Genomic DNA, 18457 nt, shown 5'->3' with positions numbered 1-18457 from the left:
ATTTATGAAATTAAAATTTTTTAGTAATGTATGAAATATTAATATTATGTTTACTCAAGGTTGACAAGTGCATGTTGAGCATCTAGAATCCAATTTATAATGTCAAAACTCACAACTTGAGTTTGTCATTGAAGAAGAAAATTCTTGAAGAGTTATGAAAGGAAACATCTCAGTTTCCGTGAACAGAAATTTGAGAGAGTTGAAATGTTGTAGCAGGAGCAGGGGCAGGAGCAGGGGCAGGGCGGGTTATTTTTAAAGCTTTGAAAAAATGGGTGTTTCATTAATTAATTACCTGCAACTGGAGGTTTAACCTCACCTGTACGTACAGTCAACCATAAGACTTTTTATTATTTGCTCCCTCCCTCCCTCCCAATCATATACTTCTAAACCCCTTATGCTTTCACATTCATTACTTTAACCTTAAAAGATATATGTGTGAATGTTCACAGCATGTCGTGATAGTGATACTATGGAAATGTTCAAACCCATCATTACAGTTTTTCCCAGTTTTGCTATACCAGCTCATCTTGCATCACATCTTACACCATATTTTACTTCCCTTTTTCTACAACCTTTTCCTCTTCATTTACGTTTTAGTCTTATCCTTATCCTAATTTCTTATCAACTAGTAAATATATATATACAAGTAAAACATAAATTATTAAAGATAAATCTAAGATAGAATCCACGAATGATTAAAGTTAAAATGTATACAATTTTCATCATATATATATTTTCAAAGTATCTGTTATAAATCCTGTTGACTACAAATTAATTTTAAAACTGTTACATATCTAAGGCAATTATTTAATATACGTATTATGTTGAATATACTAATTTTATTTAAAATAAATCATATTGTATTATTAAATTATTACCCTATTATAAGATACGTCGTTTTCATAGTGTTGCCATATCTAACTAATCCATCCATGATTATAAGAAATTTGTGGGGTTTAGGCATACAATAGAATCCAACATGTAAAACAAAGGGAAAGAGAAATAGATATGTCGTATCCGGTACATGGACTTCAGCCATTTTCAAAATTTAGATGTGGGTTTTGGGGACTGACTCCTACCTGCCCCAACAAATGGAAAACACAAAATCAACCTACACACGCTGTAAAAACATGGCCAATAATATTTTCATGTGAAGTCTAGTAATTCATTTTTGTTAATTAAAAATGTGGAAACAGCCTGCGGGGAGTAACCAAACAATGTCTGCGGCCCATATTGCTTGAAAAAGAAGTTGACAATTCTACTGCTTCTTTATCAACATTGAAAATTTCTTATGTTTTGACCATATTATGGCTTTCGTTCCCACTTCAGCTTAAGCCTTCTAAGCTACATCATGGATATCATCACATCTACTATTATTATATACACTATAATAGTACACAAATTTATCATCTTCATTAGTAAAAGCATATAAGTAACCCTGAAAATTAATTTACGATAAGCAATTGTTAAATAAAAAAAATATACTAAATGAAACGTTCCAGAACAAAAAGTAGGCGAAGCTTCAGCGACATAACTGTTTGCCATTTAAGCTCGCCACTGGTGACCTCTTCTCTAGTTAAGACATAAAGACCCTGTTTGCCTATCAGCAAAAAAAAAAGACCCTGTTTGCTTTGCTTTATATTTCCTTATGTTTGACCAAATCCAGGTTATTAATTGATTAATACAAAGACAAACCTCGAAGGAGCAGTAAACGGATTTCATTCTCAAAGCTCATGATTCAGCTTTTATGACAGCCGCCGACAAATGGGTTAGTTGTCTTTTAGAATAGTCAAAATAATAGTCAAACTTATCAGCTGTTCAAGAGTATTGAGAGTTTCCCTTCAATATATAAACCTCAAACACACCTTCCCCACTTCCTCATCTTCTTTTACCCATTACAAACAGCAGAAAACAAAACCCAGATTTCATAGTGATCAGATCTGTGAGTTATACCTGTCAGCCGAGCAATGAAAAGAGAAAGAGAAAGTGTAGAAATTCAGGGGTTTGACATTGCTAAATGTCTAATGCTGTTATCTCAGGGCCTGGAGACCACGCCTAAAGAGCATTCGGTGAGCGAGGTCTTCGAGTGCAAAACTTGTCACCGTTGCTTCCCATCCTTCCAAGCATTGGGGGGTCACCGGGCTAGCCACAAGCGACCCAAATTGATGGGGGACAAATCAAATGAAAAACCACAATTCCTTTGTTTATCAACCAAGCCTAGGACTCATGAGTGCTCCATCTGCGGCCAAGAGTTTTCAACGGGGCAAGCTCTGGGTGGCCATATGAGGAGGCATCGAGCTACCATGAACGAAAGCTTCTCGCCCTTTCCACTTGTTCCGACGGTGCCGGTGTTGAAGAGATCGAATAGTAGTCGGAGGGTTGTTTGCTTGGACTTGAATTTGACTCCTTTGGAGAACGATTTACAAGTTCTATTTGGCAACAAGGCTCCCAAGGTTGATCTTTGCATTTGATACCATTATTCCCATAAGAAACTCACAATTTTCTTTTGTTTTGTACAACATGTGAAAAATTCTTTTTCTCCCTTTGATTTGTATTCTTTCATGTGTTTGTAGTTCTAACAATTTTTTTTTTAATAATGTTACATCCATTTTTTCCCATCATCTTTATGTTCAGACTTTTAACAAAACTCACCTCTTGTTAAAATCAACATAATTTTAACGAGATTGAATAAAAGAATAACTAATAATAAATATATTATATGCAAAATAATTGTAATATATAGCCTACACTCAAGAGATAATCAAAATTAAAAATCATATTTTTTACAAAATAAATTATATTATTATGAGAATAATTTTTACCTATATTATAGTTGTGCCATAATCTAATTTAATTTATGACTTAAGTTAAACAGTTTTGAAATTAAACCCTAAGTTAAAAACTTACTGCTTAAATACAAAATAATTTTTTATCATATCACATCTCTCAACTTTTATTATTAAAATTAAGACCCTTATATTAATTCCACTGAATAAATCTTATGAAAATGTTAGTTCAAAATATATTCTATCACTTAATTCGAAATCACAAAGTTATTTGTTTTTTTTTAAATAATCACATTAAAATTATAGTTGGTGTTGAATATTATATATCGAAATAAATTAAATTTATCGATCAATCTAATTTAACTTAGTTGAACCGTTTAAAATTGAATCGAAATTGGTTCAACCAGCCAGGTTTATTAAATTCTTTTGTAATTAAAACTATTTTTTATCCCAATTGTCAAAACGCCTAAAAAAAACCAATGACCCAACATGAATGAGAATAATTAAAAGTTAAAAATTAAAATTAATGGGTAAATGAAAATTCTCAAACTTTAATTTATTATATTTATTTATTAGACAATATTTCCGGAGACATGTGCACTTCTAGCAAAATGAAATATTTGAATACTAATATAATTATTGGGAGTGAAAGAATGAACGACGCATATGATGGCCACGACTAATTAGAAGAAGCCAATGAAAGAAGCTCACACCAAAGAAACATCCTTCGCTTCGAAGCTCAAGAAGAACTTGTGCACCCACTAGCGCACCTCCTGAGTCTCTTATAAAAGCATGACACCTGGCACCCCTAAAGCTCCCAATAGGAGCTTGTCACCAAATACCAAGCATCCTTACCATTTGTAACCATGTCATTAGTCCTCCAATTACTCTCTTTATTTTTCAAACTTTGGTCTGACTTTAAGTGTTCAAGTGTGCACCAAAAATAAAACCTCCGATGCCTTCTGGTAGGTCTTAAGAATTAGGAGTTCGAGGAGTCTACACAAAAACTACAGGACAAACTTTCCATTATACCACAACCTCATGCGCAGGTAACCTTAGAACCATAAACCACGACACCCTCACATCCCGAGAGGAGTTTGAGGAGTCGAAACGCCCCCAAGTTCTCCATCCTCGAGGAGTCTGCATAACACGCCATCACTCGCCTCTCCCACACACTTTCAAGGTGCGCCTCCCTTGGGTACTATGGTAGCCATCAACCTTCCACCAAGGAGCTCGAGGAATCCGAGGAGTTCGCAAGTCCCTTCAGGTCCCCTCTCAAGCTCCCTTGGCACCCTCGATGGTCCTTAAGCCTTTGCCGCTCCATCTTCAACTCACCGAAGTACCTTTCTTCTTCATATGTATAATCTATAGATATGCATTCATTTCCTTATTGGCCGATAGCCTTCCTGTCTCCTTTTTGTACGAGGTTTATCATGTATGAAGCAGATAACAACTTGATGAATTAATTAATGTATGATTTGAGAATGTACGAATCCAATCAATCCTTTATTATTTGCTTTTTTTTTTTTTGTTTATGGTGACTATTATGTTGACTAGAAATGCCCCTTTGGCGCCCTTTGGGTCCATACATTCTCTCACAAACAACATCATATTTACCAAGTTTTAGTGATCGTTCACAGCGTGGCAGCTCGCCATTTGTGACATTTTCAGTTCCGTAAGCATAGCATAATGCTCACGTGCATTTCATTTCCGTCTTCTCAAAAGCACCCAATTTCTTTTAATGCCATAGAAGGCCAAGCTTTGCAGTTTTAATCTCATATAATATCATTAAAATGTTGAATGATAGAAAATCCTTGGTACAAGTTACGCATATAAATACAAGCTCTGAGGTTTCTTAGTTTGGCCAGCCAAAAATTATAGTTCTTGATCATCTAGCTTTGCTCTTAAAACCCCACAAATTTTTGTTTGGAAGAGATGAAGAGACGGTGAGTTTTGAGTCCATAATGGACATGACTGTCTAATGTTGTTGTCTGGAGGCCTAGAAACCAAGCTGAAATCAAACCATTTGGTCCATCATTACTGATGTTTTCGAGTGTAAAACTTGCCACCGTCAATTCTCATCCTAAAAGAGATTTCTCTCAACTCTAAATGCAATCCGATTCTGTAAAATAATCATATAGCGAGACTCGTGTCAAGTCCCTGCTCCATTATGTAAGCTTCTCCAACCACAAGGAAGAACAAATTCTTTCAGATACAGAAACTTTGTCTAATTTTCAACTCAACTCCTAAACCCATAAATGCCATTAGTAGTGTGAACCACTTGCTTCCCTTTGGCTCCTCTTTTAGTTTCCTTACCATAAAATGTTGATCCCCTCAAGGCCTCAACTAACATATATATATTTATATATACAATTGTTTGTAATATGTGATGTTTTTTATATAATTCTTAATCTCTAAAGGATATTATATATTTTAAAGCGTTGGAACTCATGCAACCGCCAACAGAAGTAAAACTAAGTTGAATATCTGATAATCAAAATGAGAGTAAAATTGACTTATAATCCATTTTTTGTAGGAATTTATTTCTATCCGCAACTTCTAAAAGTCACTGTTATGATTCATTAACTTTTTAATTATGTTAAAATTTTAACTATCATGCTAATATAAGTGGCACTTATCGATGCACGTGCATGACTCACCAGTATACGTATAAGATAAAAAATTCAAAAAAAATCAATACAATCAATTTAAAATAGAAAATAAAAAATAATGATAAATACTATTTAATTAAAATCAAAATAAAAATCAATACAATCATTATTTAGTGGAATTCGAAACTATTTAATTTTTATACTATTTAGAAATGTTAAAATATAAAATTATAAATTATAAAATTAATTAAATACTAATAGAAAAAATCAAATTTTCAAATATTTAACTAATATTTTTTCAATTAGAAGTCTTCTAAATAATGCTTATTTTATAAATTAATTAAATATTTGTACATAAATTTTATTTTATTTTTTGCAAATGTTAACAAATTTATAAAAGTTATTATTTTTATATTTTATCTTTATCTTAACTCGAAAACAATGTAATATTTAATTCATATTTTAAAGACCAAAGCTAGATAACCAAGAAGTAATGTTTTAGGTTGGTAACTAAAAAACCTTAGAGCTTGTATTTATATGCCTAATTTGTACCCAGGATCTTCTCATTTGACAGGTTTTATTAGACGAAATTAAAAAAAAAAATTACAAAGGTTGGGTTTTACAGCATTAAAAGAAATTTGGGTGCTTTTTTTAGCAAAGGGAAATGAAATGAACGTAAGCAATAGGCTATGCTTACGCAAATGGCGAGCTGCTATGGCTGTGAACCATCACTGAAGCTTCGGAAATATGATTTTGTTTGTAAGAAAATGCATGGACCCCAAATGGGCATTTCTAGTCTACATCAACCAAAACAAAATAATTAAGAAAGATTTGGTTGGATTCCAACTTTCCTTTTTTTTCTTAGATCATATATTAATTAATTTATCAATTTCTAATAATAAAACCATGACCTTTGTCTGCTTCGTACATGATAAACCTCGTACAAAAAGGAGACAGGAAGGCTAGCAACAAATAAATAAATTAATGCATATATATATACACACACACAAAAAGGAAAGCTTCAGCTTTCATGGCGGCGTAGGATGTTTCAGATTTTCAGGGCTGAAAATTGGGTATTCAGTATTCTTCCGGCCATAGGCGACCTAATTTCTTATTTTATTATATTATTAAAGGTGAAGTTTGAAAATTTTAGAGACCAAAGTTAAATTATATATTTTTATGATGGTAAAAATATAATTTTTCGATAGTAAAAATGTAATTTTTCATTTTAATATTTATATTTTATAATTTTTAAAGGATTAAATTAAAATTTTATCATTTTAAAAAGAAATTAATGTATAATTTTATATTTATTAATTTAAATTTTTTAATTTTAAAGAGACCTAAATGGAATTTTTTGGAGTCCAGCATGCCAGTTCCAGCTACCCCTACTTATATATATATATATATTTAGTACAACTGTGATTTAAACTTAAGCTATAACCTAAGAATATGAATATTTAACCAATAAATTAGGTCCTATATATTAATAGATTGTCGATAAGCAAATGAGTCACTATCGGACTCTGATTTTCTGAACCGCAAAAAGGTCTTGTGGGAACTTGGTAGAAAATTGAGACTTTTGAGCCATAAGGAATGAGGAAGAGGTCGCTAAGGAGCTGATGCAGATTGAATATAGATTGTTAAGGGGATGATAAAGGGAGTTCCTTTGTTTTATGATTGTCGTTCTTGTTGTGCTCTGTTTTAGGTGATGACACTCGATATGTTGTACTATTTGGTGTTTGGATATTTCAATTGGATTTGGAGGCAAGTTTTTGTTTTATTATCGTTTTCCTAAGGTTGGGATACTTTTTAATGTTTGGTGGTGCTATGGTCTTTGTATGGACACTGATCTCTTGTTGGTTTTGTTGGGCGAGGTGTTTGGTGGTTTCTACTTGGCGAGATTATTGGGTTTGATATGCTTTGAGTCGTACAATTTTGGAGTTTCTTGTAGGCACTTATATGTTTTGTTTGCGGCTTTGAAAGGGTAATTTTCGCTAATTTTGAGAGAGAGAGAACTCTTGAACTGATTGTTAATTAATTTTTTGCTGGTGTTGGTGATCTTTTTTATGTGTTAGGAGGGTTTAGGGTTTAGAAATGTTTGGATTTACTATTTTGTCGTTGATGTGTGTTTTGTAGGTGTCTTTAGGCATGTTGTATTGTCTTTATCTCTAACTTTTTGGTTAGTCCTCCTTTTATGGGATTTAAAAATATTTTATTGACTAGTATATTTGTAATGCATATTTTTATAACTTGAAATAAAGAATAAATGCATGCTTTATTTGTAAAAAGAAACCAAACAAACTTGCACAAAAGTGATTATTTTTTTTAACTCTAAATAAAGGAAAAAAATGCATTATCTATTTGTTAAAAGAAACTAGACAAAATTGCTCAAATTACTTGTTTTAAAAGACTTTGAAAGAAGAAAGCCATAGTGAAGAGAACAAAGTTCAGCTATTGTATTGATATTATGACCAGGAAACCTATGCAATTCAATGATCTATTTACCCAAATGGTCATGGCCAGCACCCGCACTCCTAAGATTACAATTGGCTGAGCCATCCTTATGGAGCTTAAAAAATCCAGGAGAGGGAGGAACCTGTTTGACTTGGACGAGGGAAGGAGAGCCGGTGTGTTTCCCACTGCTCGAAAGGAAGAATTGGGAGGCTAGCAATTTGGGAAAATTACTTGGGTTTGGAGTGTTTCCAAAAATGATATTTGTTGCCTTGGATGAAGTGAATAAAGACAATGCTCCAAGGGGTGTTGTGATGTTTAATTCAGCAGGGAGCTCTGAAAGCATATTAGTCTTGAGCCAATCCGTAAATGGGAGTGAAGAGGGAATGCTAAGCTTTTTGCCATTGGCTTAGAGTGAAGGAGCAATCTCGCAGTAAGTGCTTGAAGAAATTTTTTTTTTTTTTGTGGGAAGAATTATGTTGAGTTACTTTTTGGTTCTATTCAACTTCATTAAAATTATGTTGATTTAAACAAGCGGTATGTTTTGTTAGAAACTGGAACATAAATTGATGGGAAGAAATGAATGTAATATTATTAAAAGATTAGATTAGATCTACGAACAAATGAAAACAAATTAAAGAATACAACACAAGAAGAAGAAGAAAAAGCATTTGAATGGATGGTCTTGTATCAAATGCAAAGATCAACCTTGGGAGCCTTGTTCCCAAATAGAACTTGCAAATCGTTCTCCAAAGGAGTCAAATTCAAGTCCAAGCAAACAACCCTCCGACTGCTATTTGATCTCTTCAACACCGGTACTGTCGGGACAAGCGGAAACGGTGAGAAGCTTTCGTTCATGGCAACTCGATGCCTCCTCATATGGCCACCCAAAGCTTGCCCCATTGAAAACTCTTGGCCGCAAAAGGAGCACTCATGAGTCTTAGGCTTGGTTGATAAACTAGGGAATTGTATTGTTTCATTTGGTTTGTCCCCCATTAGTTTGGGTCTCTTGTGGCTAGCCCGGTGACCTCCCAATGTTTGGAAGGATGGGAAGCAACGGTGACAAGTTTTGCACTCGAAAACCTCGTTCACCGAATGCTCCTTAGACTTGGTTTGGAGGCCCTGAGATAGCAGCATTAGACATTTAGCAATGTCAAACCCCTGAATCTCTACACTTTCTCTTTCTCTTTTCATTGCTCAGCTGACAGGTATAATTCACAGATCTGATTACTATGAAATCTGGGTTTTGTTTTGATGTGAATGGTGACAAGCATCGCTCATGTTTGAGTTTTATATAGAGGAGGAACCAACTCTCACCTCTCAATGCTCACAGCTGAGAAGTTTGACTAATAAATTGACTATTCATAAAGACAACTACTCCCATTTGTCTGCGGAGTCAACAAAGCGGAAACATGAGGTTTGGAATGAAACCCACGCGTCTTGTGTTGTAATAATTAAATAAAAATAGTTCTAGATCAGTCAAACGCGAGGAGGGTGCTTTTGCATTTTGCGGTCACGAGCGGCGAGCTATAATGCCTATACTAGTGACTGTTGATGAAGCTTCCGCTACTTTTTGTTCTCCAACATCTCATGCTGTTGCAACAAAATTTTACTACATTTATACAAGCAATCAACATCATTTAAACCGACACTTATTAATGATTCTTCGAGACCCTTACATAAACTTTAAAGATACCAAATGGCATGCATATATCTACATGATATGCAATTTGTTTTGATATTTTTAATCACATTCCTTCCTTTTGGTATGTATGATTTATGTTCATTACTTATACATTGTACTAATCAACTTTTCATACTAGAATGCTCAAGCATCAACTTTTCTTCAAAACATCAATCTTTTATTTTAACTTTTCATATTTCAAGTTGTTTAATATCATTATTTTTTTAAAATTTATTAGTGTGATATTTTTTTTGGTGAATTACAATAACAAGATAAAACTCGAATAATAAATGCAATTAATGCGAATCAAACTCAAACAACACCTGGGGCGGTGAAAACTTTTAACCATCAAGCTATCACATGAGGTTTGTTGGTGTGATATTTTAAAATTAAAAAAATAAACATTAATTAAGTAACAAATAAATGATGTTATTATGGACTCACAATTAACAAAACTATCTTAATTTAGTTTACAAATTCGCCTGCATTTTTAATTTTGCAAAATAAAGAGATTCAATTCCTTGAAATAAAAGAAAAACAAATAAAATTTCAGAGGTATGAAAAGTATAAAAACTCTTAGTATATCTATACTAATAGTTAAACTCCTGACAGAGTTGGAATTATGAGTCAACCAAGCACCAACTCGTTAGAGAAATTATAAAATATCTTTTGTATTTAAAAATAATATATATATATATATATATATATATATTTATGGTAGAATTTTAAGGGTAATTTAAACTCCGAAAATGGAAAATTTATTATGTAAGCCCTTAAAGATGTTTAAATTATAAATTAATATATGATCAAATTGCACTTTGGCTCTCAAAAATGAAAAAATATTCTATCAAGTCCCTTCATAAAATAATGAAATCATAAATTAATACATAATAAAATTATATTTTAACTTTTCAAAAGTTTATAATTCAATTCCGGGCTCCCCTAAAAAAATTTCCAGATTCACCCTTATACTCAATCAAAATTTTATATTAATTTTTTATACATTTTAACTTTATTATGCAGACTTCATTACCTAACCAACACCCATCATAAAAATTATGTTCACTTTCTTAGTCTAATGTATTCATATGTTCAAATTTCGTTTTACTCACAATTTATCCTATTTTTATTTAAATATCGTATATATTTTATATATTATTATTAATTAGTTTAAAACTATATGTTTTCATAATTTATTATATGTTATTTTAAAATATAAATCTATACTTTAAAAAGTAATTTTCACACATATTTTTATGTGATAAAATTTTAGTATTATTTATTGGATAATGAATAATAGAAATGGAAAATAAAAAACAGTGTGTATACATTCCATGTTTTCACGGTTTAGGCTGCTCCCATTTCGCTCACCGCTACTACGGGATTTACTTTTGCTTTCTTTTCGTCCGGCTAGTAAGATGTTTCAGTTCGCAGACGTTTGTTTCAGAAAAGAAAAAGAAAAAGAAAAAAAACATCAGGCCTTTTAGTTGCATTTTGAATTTTAAATCTAGAACCCAAATTATGAGAAGGTTCAGCGATGGTCCAGTGCCTCAGAGCCGCCATGTTATGTGGTCATTGTTTACATCATGCCAGGGTTGTCTGTACCCCATAAATATAGAAGGAAGTTGAGTTATTTATGTTTTTTTTTTTAATAATTAGTTTGTATTATCGAATGTAATAGCGGAGTCTAGTAAAGGCTCAAAAGATTTGTTAGAATTCAAAAATTGTTAGGATTTAGAATCAAAATAGTAATATTTGTTAGGAATAAAAATATGAGAAAAATTTAAATAATTATTCATTAAAAAATTATATTTTGGTTATTAATATTATAATATATACACCAGTAATTCATGTAATATGTTATTAATTCTATTAAATATGATTTTGAATTGAGTCTTAACTTTTACAAATTGTATTTAAAAATTGGGCTTAATTTCTTCTTTATTTTGGACTTAATATTTGTGTTATAATTAGTTTATTTTGAATTGGGTAATAATGGGTATATTTTGCTATAAAAAGTAATGGGTATACTATTTGAGTTTGAGTTTGGTATAATATATTTGGGTGTTGGAATGAATATGAATATTAGGTTTATAAATTTAATAAAGAACGTAAAAGTTGTTCAATTGTCAATATAATAATAAACAATAAAAGATATTTTGTCAATTCATATACATATCATATAATAATAAATTTTACAGCAATTTTGTTATTTTATATAAAAACCTCTATTAAATATATATAGTTTATATTTTTCATAAGACAAATTTAAATTACATTGTTATTGAGGTAAAATGAATTATTATATTTAAAATTAAAATATTTATAATTTAAAAATCCAAAATTATTTGAACTGATTATATAGTTCGTGTAGCTTCATCCGAGCCCAAATTAAAAAAAAAATACGAGCTTGAAAAGACTCTGAACCCAAAAAAATTTATGCCCAAAAAGTGTGAACTTTAAAAAAAAAATGAAATCGAAGAAAAGCACGATGCAAACCCACTCGTATGGTTGGTTGCCTCCTCTTCTAAGTTCTAGCAGGCCCTGTTATAGGTGTTTAATTTTGTAGTTTTTGAAGCCGCGATTTTCCAACACAATATGTTGTTAGTTAGTTAGTTGGAGTTCATAAATGGGCTTTATCTTTTGACAGTGATCCATTAGGATTAGGTTGTGATACTAAATGGGCTTTAGCTCCAAGCCTAGATCACCTTCTTACTTAAAAACATTTTCTCATTAATGAAGTCGAGAAATATAAAATGTTATAAAAATTACAATAATTTATAAAAAAATTTATAAAAATTTATAAAAATAAATATTATTATATAATTATGAAAAATTGTAGTGACTCTCTTCGAGAGGAAAATTCAATATGGCTTTGTTTCCACGTAGCTTAAAGGGCTCTATCATATGCTTTTGCACTGTCAATGGCAGAGTCAAAGGCTCTCATGGTCATCTTCTCATACCCCTGTACTCGCAGGAGCCAGGTTGGGGTTCATGTTAACATTTGCTGGTGGAATCATAACATTAATAGGGGGACGATGTTGGGAGAAACTTGATTGCTTTAGCTAGTTTGGAATCTAAACATGAGATGGCTTAGAAAGAGAATCGTGGGATTTGACTTTTAAATAGAGTGATTAAGATGGGAAGCTAGGGCTGAGTTGTAACTTTTATTATTATTATTATTATTATTATTATTATTATTATTAATATTTACTTGTTTGGCATGCCATATCAATGTACTAATCCATGTTGCTATCACTTTCAGCTTATCATTATTTTTATTCGTCACGTCAGTAATGATTTTTATTTTCGAATGGGATCAATTTACTTAATTGATTTTATAGGCTTTTAGTAAAAGATTTTTGGATATTTTTCTTTTTTTCATTTTTTTACCTTAAAATATTGTTGATAAAATGCTTATTTAAGAAAGAGTAATTTAGATTCACACGAAAGTACAGAAAATGTTTAAGTGATCAATAAGTGTAAAGATAAATGTTTGAGAGTTATGATGATATTCTAGTAGAACGATAATGTATATGTGCCTTAGTCTAAGTGAGTTATTTATACTCTTCATGGTGAGATCCTCACCATATATATGTCTTGTTATTGGAGAGTTGATAGTTGAGTCACAAATATTAAACACTTATTTTTTGATATAATTGGAGGATGTATTGTCTTATTGACAACAGATGTATTTTGGTGAAGAATATTCAACTAATAACTCATTATTTGGGAGGAAATTATAATAATAAAAAATCATTAAATATGATTATCTAATTAATGTTTGGGTTGTGATTTTTTAATTATTTTCTTAGATTTTATTCTACTTCTATTTTAGTTGATTTATTTATTTTCTAGGGGTTTCTTACTTTAGGCAAAGTGTTGGGATGGTTCTTTAGTCCAGATGTTTAAGCGGGGCTCTAGTTTTTTCCCAGCTTTCTTAGCATTACACCCAATAAATATATTCCCATTTCTAGGTTGGTTCAATGACTAGGAAAAACATTGATCATCAACTGCTTAAAACAAGCAACCATTCATCAATCCTCGCCACTCGTTTGCCAAATGCATTACCCATGTTACTCAACAACTATAGAAGAGGTGCACGATTTAGCCACCTCTATAATTAGTTCCTCAGAAAGAAAAAAACCCAAATAACCATTCAGAAATTTCACCATTTGCAGGTTAATTATAAACAAAGAGTTGATTAAGAAATCAATGGCATCGTTTTAAACTACAACTTATCATTCAATTCAACGAATGAGAATCCAAAGCTCATTTATTGTTGGAGCACAGTTGGATCCAAGGCTAATGCCTGAATCATGTTCTCCCATAAAATGGAAGGACACCAAACAGAAGTGCGGCCAAACGTCATTGCTTAGCCAATTCATACAGCAAATTCAGAGCTTGTGAATGTTAGAATATAAAAAGCAAATAGAGGCATTGGAAGCATGTGCCATGAATCCCATTTAGTAACCCTGCAAATCGTATCAAAGGTTTTTAATATACATACCCAAAACTAACACTTGTTGATTTGGCAGACATGTCACCGCATGCAATTAAATATTCATCGTTTAACAATTATGCTTTCATGAAAGAATGCTTCACGTTTGTTAATTGTGTAATTTAATTGTAGGGTTCTTATGATTTGGTTTAAGTGGTTCATAGAAAGTTGTAATTTGAAAACCAATATTTTACTCTCAACCCATGCTCTTTTCCTTTTGGCTACCTTTTCTTTTTTGTTCAACTTTTTATTTAAATAAAGGGAAAGAAGTTGTTTAAAAATTAAATCTGGTAATTGAAGATTGATTATCATTTTACGAGTGATTCAGGTATAGATATTTGTTTATGACCCAAGATTTTAAAGAAGGATTGAGCATGGGAGAGATGAAAATGGAGCTTGAATGGTGGTCCATGATAATAATGCTTTCAATTCACTAATGAAAACTCAAAATCATAGCTGAAATTATATGGAGACCCCACATAATTGATCTTGTGGAGTTCATGATTAGGAGACTTAACTCTAGTCATGTCAATTTAATCCCAAACTAATCAGTTGCATTAATTTACAATTGGATTTTTCATTAACTAATCCACTTTTCATTGTATTAAATAAATATTGGCCCAAACCTAGCTTAAAGTTTGGTTTCACATGCCTTAATCACTGTCTCCATACCTACTTCCTACTTGTTTAAACGTACAATATGGAGTCCAGCTGATGAATCCAATATTCCATGGACATGTTCTTCTTCTCGACATAGATTAGGTTGACAATTTCATTATAGAATATATACAATAATTTCGGTCTGACTTGGATTTAAATCTCTTAACTTCTTCAAATAAAATTTTCGAATTATTGTTTGGTTGGAATCAATAGATTAGTATTATCCTAGCTTGGGCTTTCAACAAAGTTGGGAGACAAAACTCTAACTCAATTTTGAGACGATTCGAACCTATTGAGAAGTTTATTAACTCCAGATGCTTCAAAAACTTTTCTTCATAAGAAGTCATATGATAAAGATGTTTTGTTTTTAGTCAAATTTAAATTTTTACTTTTACATGTTGTTATGATTAAATTTAAATAAATAAATATTTTTATTTAAATAGTAATTTGAATTCACCTAAAATATTGAATAATAGTATGGTAATGTCTCTTTTCATCTAACATTAGATAAATTAAGTAGACTAGGAACGATATCACAATGAAAATCAACGGGCAAGAATTAGAGCTTAATAAGCTAGAACTTTTTTTGGCTAATAAATTTGTAATATTTTATATGGGCAAGAAAAATTGTAATATTTTAAGAGATTATTTTATGCTTGAAGATAAGATCAAAGATTAAATAAGTAGCAATTAAATTTATTTAAAAGTTGAATTATTTGTATTTTTTTTGTGTAAAATAAAATCTAATTAAACTAATTACCTAAAGTTTTAACAATCGTAATTCTATCATTTCAAGACTCTCCTAATATATCAGGTTCTAAATTTTCTCTTCTGGGCACTTCTGAATTATGCACTATGTTGTACTGTTTTGTCTAATTTACCGAAATTTTAATGGAGTCCATGAAATTCCAAGATATATCTTGAAATACAAAGAGATTCCTAATAAATCAAAAAATCTTTAAAGGTTTTAAATAAAAATAATAGATTTAAAAATGAGTTTAAGTAAAAAATTAAGTCCATTTAAAACATAAAACATATTAGTTCGGAAGATGTTGATGACAAATTCCTATATTAGCTTTATTATTGTTGGTATTATTCACCATTTTTCTTTCAACCTCGTGGAACAATATTATCCGACAAATTTCTGGATAAGGAAGACATAAATGAAGGTTGGTAAATTGAGAACCCGGAGTTCATCAATCAGTCCACCACTACCACTATCCTCCATTTCATGTTCTGAAAAATACAAGATGCTAGAATAAAAGAATACCCCCCAACCCCTAGTCCTTAACAGCTGGAACCATTAATTAATTATTATATGATCCTATTTAAATTATTATTTAAATAAAAGAAATATTTCAATTTAATTTAATAACAAAGAATATAGATTTACTTTATTTAATAGAACCAAATCTCGCAATAGATTGTAGGAGTAATAGATAAATTGAATGGAAGTTTCTTAAGGAGATGATTGGAGCAGATGGCATAACAGCAGCCTTTGTAGGATACGAAGATCAACCATTTACTGCTTATTGCATTTTGTCAGAAAAAGGTATTTTATACGGAAATTTACCTTTGACTAATGCACTCTATTTCAATGTATTTGGTTACATGTCAATACCCAAGTGTCCACTTAATTACAACTTCGCTAATTAATTAATAGTCGTCCTCTGCCTTTGAGTGTCCAACACAAATTAGTGTTGCTTTCGCTACAAAAGCATTAAATTTAACCCTTCTAAAATTCAATGTTAATAATAATTGATCGGATGATAATTAATAAAAAATACAAACCTAATTTGGCTTTTAATTAATGGTTATAAGATAAGTTGGACATCAAATCTAAGGGAGATGAAATTAATCCTGAGAATCTGAGTGAAAAAGAAATGCCAAAAAGTGCAACATTTTTTCAGGAAATCTACGAGTGTGACGAAACCTTGTGCCTTCCCTCTAGGTGTCTTGTAAAACGTAGGTTAATCTTAAAACTTTAGATTAAAATAATTGTTATCAATTTTAACAGAGTCACGCACATTTGGGGGTTAGGTTGTAGGCATGATTTGATGGAAATGTGGTGGACACATTGTTCTCAACCATTGGTGACCTTTTCAAAAGCACCAAAATGAAAACATTTGTTTAATACAAATTCGTCAAAGGAAGCTGGGCTGAATCATTGTTTATATCAAAGGGAACAGGATTAAATGCACTGAAAAACATTCATTACTAATCATAGGTGTCATTCGATTGCCTAGGTATTTTATTAATACAGGTGTTTAAACCGAATTAGGCTCTTCTTATATATAATCTTAATGCAAGATTAGAAAAGGTTAAAAGTAGTACGTCAATAACACAGGTAGGCGTGGCGTCGGATTTTGATGGGTATTTTACCCGTCAACGGACCCCAAAAGTTACTAAACTTTCTAATGCCTATACACTAATTGCACTTTCATTCTTTAATTTGACTCTTGCAAGTTTTGGAGATGTAAATACGCATAGTTTTATTGGAAATAGATATCATTATGATACTAATTATTATCAATCCATTGATGTTAGTCCGTTGCGTATTGATCTGTACTCTATATGGGTTTGTACATGGGCGAGCCTTAGATGATAACGCACACTATGGGTTCGCATTCTTGTGTATGCAAACTCACTTTAAGTATACATATGTTAATCCTAATGTAGGTTACATGTCATTATGCATGAAAATCTACTTAGTATGTCACATCTATAAATAGTGACCGTATCATATAAATACATAAAGTTAGCTCATCTGAGGAGATACACAGAAAAACACTCAACATATATGTATGTGACGGTCTTTCTAAATTGATTTCTTTAAATTTTTGAGTTTTACGAATTTTCAAATTAAGAAGATGGTTAGGTTATAGTCGTACAAACCAGCTTAAAAAATGTCAATTTTGTCATAACCACAGGTTTTACTTTTTTACGTACCATTTTCTCTGAACTTGTACAACTTAATTTTTTATTTATACTAAAAATTTTATTACACGCGTATATATTTATTAATCATGTAAATAGAATACATATGTGTATTTAAAAATAATATATAACGAATAGTAAAATATGCATGGTTTGAAACCACCAATAATAAAACATATCAAATATGTGCTAAATTAAAATAAAAAATTTAACTGGTGAGTAGAAAATTTTATTTATATACGATGTGGATGGAAGAAAACATTTTATGTAAAAATATTTTTAAAATTACTCAATAATAATTATTGATATAGTGGTAAAAAACTTGTTTAAAACATGTGTTTGAACCTTGGATATGTTAACTTTAGTTATTTAATTTAAAGGTCATAAAAAATTATGAAAAGACAAAATGTCATCAAAATAATAATAGTTTTCATCTAATAGGAAGGGTATGTTAGTCTCCGGTAAACCTATGATATCAACTTAGTCGGAGTTTAAATAATAGTATAAATGAGTTTGTGTCAATAATCAATTAAATACCAACGTGAGACAGGAAATGACTAAATTAAAAGTATTTTTATAATATAACAAATATTAATATGAGAGTATTTAGATACAAAATATTATTATAAAATAGTATCATGCTAGGGTTTGAAGATAGGAAAACATAATCTTTAGACAAATGTTTTTTTCTCACAATTTATAAATATAATTAAAATGTTACTTAAAATATATATCAAAGAGAATTTGATTAATTAATTATTATGTCGTTTTGGTTTAAATAAAATATATCATAGTCACTAAAAATGAGGGTAAAATTTTCAAA

At 30.9% G+C, this 18457-nt stretch overlaps 2 protein-coding genes across 2 annotated transcripts; one reads left to right on the top strand and one right to left on the bottom strand.

The window, feature by feature from the left end:
- Positions 1-1704: 1704 nt before the first annotated feature.
- LOC108456365 (zinc finger protein ZAT11) lies at positions 1705-2571 on the top strand. The gene has a single exon (XM_017754957.2). It carries the CDS (start codon positions 1968-1970, stop codon positions 2469-2471), a length of 504 nt encoding a protein of 167 aa, XP_017610446.1. The 5' UTR covers positions 1705-1967; the 3' UTR covers positions 2472-2571.
- A 5847-nt stretch (positions 2572-8418) lies between these two features.
- Positions 8419-9238, bottom strand: LOC108456400 (zinc finger protein ZAT11-like). The gene has a single exon (XM_017754992.2). It carries the CDS (start codon positions 9044-9046, stop codon positions 8543-8545), a length of 504 nt encoding a protein of 167 aa, XP_017610481.1. The 5' UTR covers positions 9047-9238; the 3' UTR covers positions 8419-8542.
- Between the last annotated feature and the right edge of the window lie 9219 nt (positions 9239-18457).

The sequence above is a fragment of the Gossypium arboreum genome, chromosome 9, assembly GCF_025698485.1.
Source record: "Gossypium arboreum isolate Shixiya-1 chromosome 9, ASM2569848v2, whole genome shotgun sequence".
NCBI lineage: Eukaryota > Viridiplantae > Streptophyta > Magnoliopsida > Malvales > Malvaceae > Gossypium > Gossypium arboreum.
Note: the sequence above shows the minus strand (reverse complement) of the source record. Positions and strands in the feature narration are given on the sequence as shown.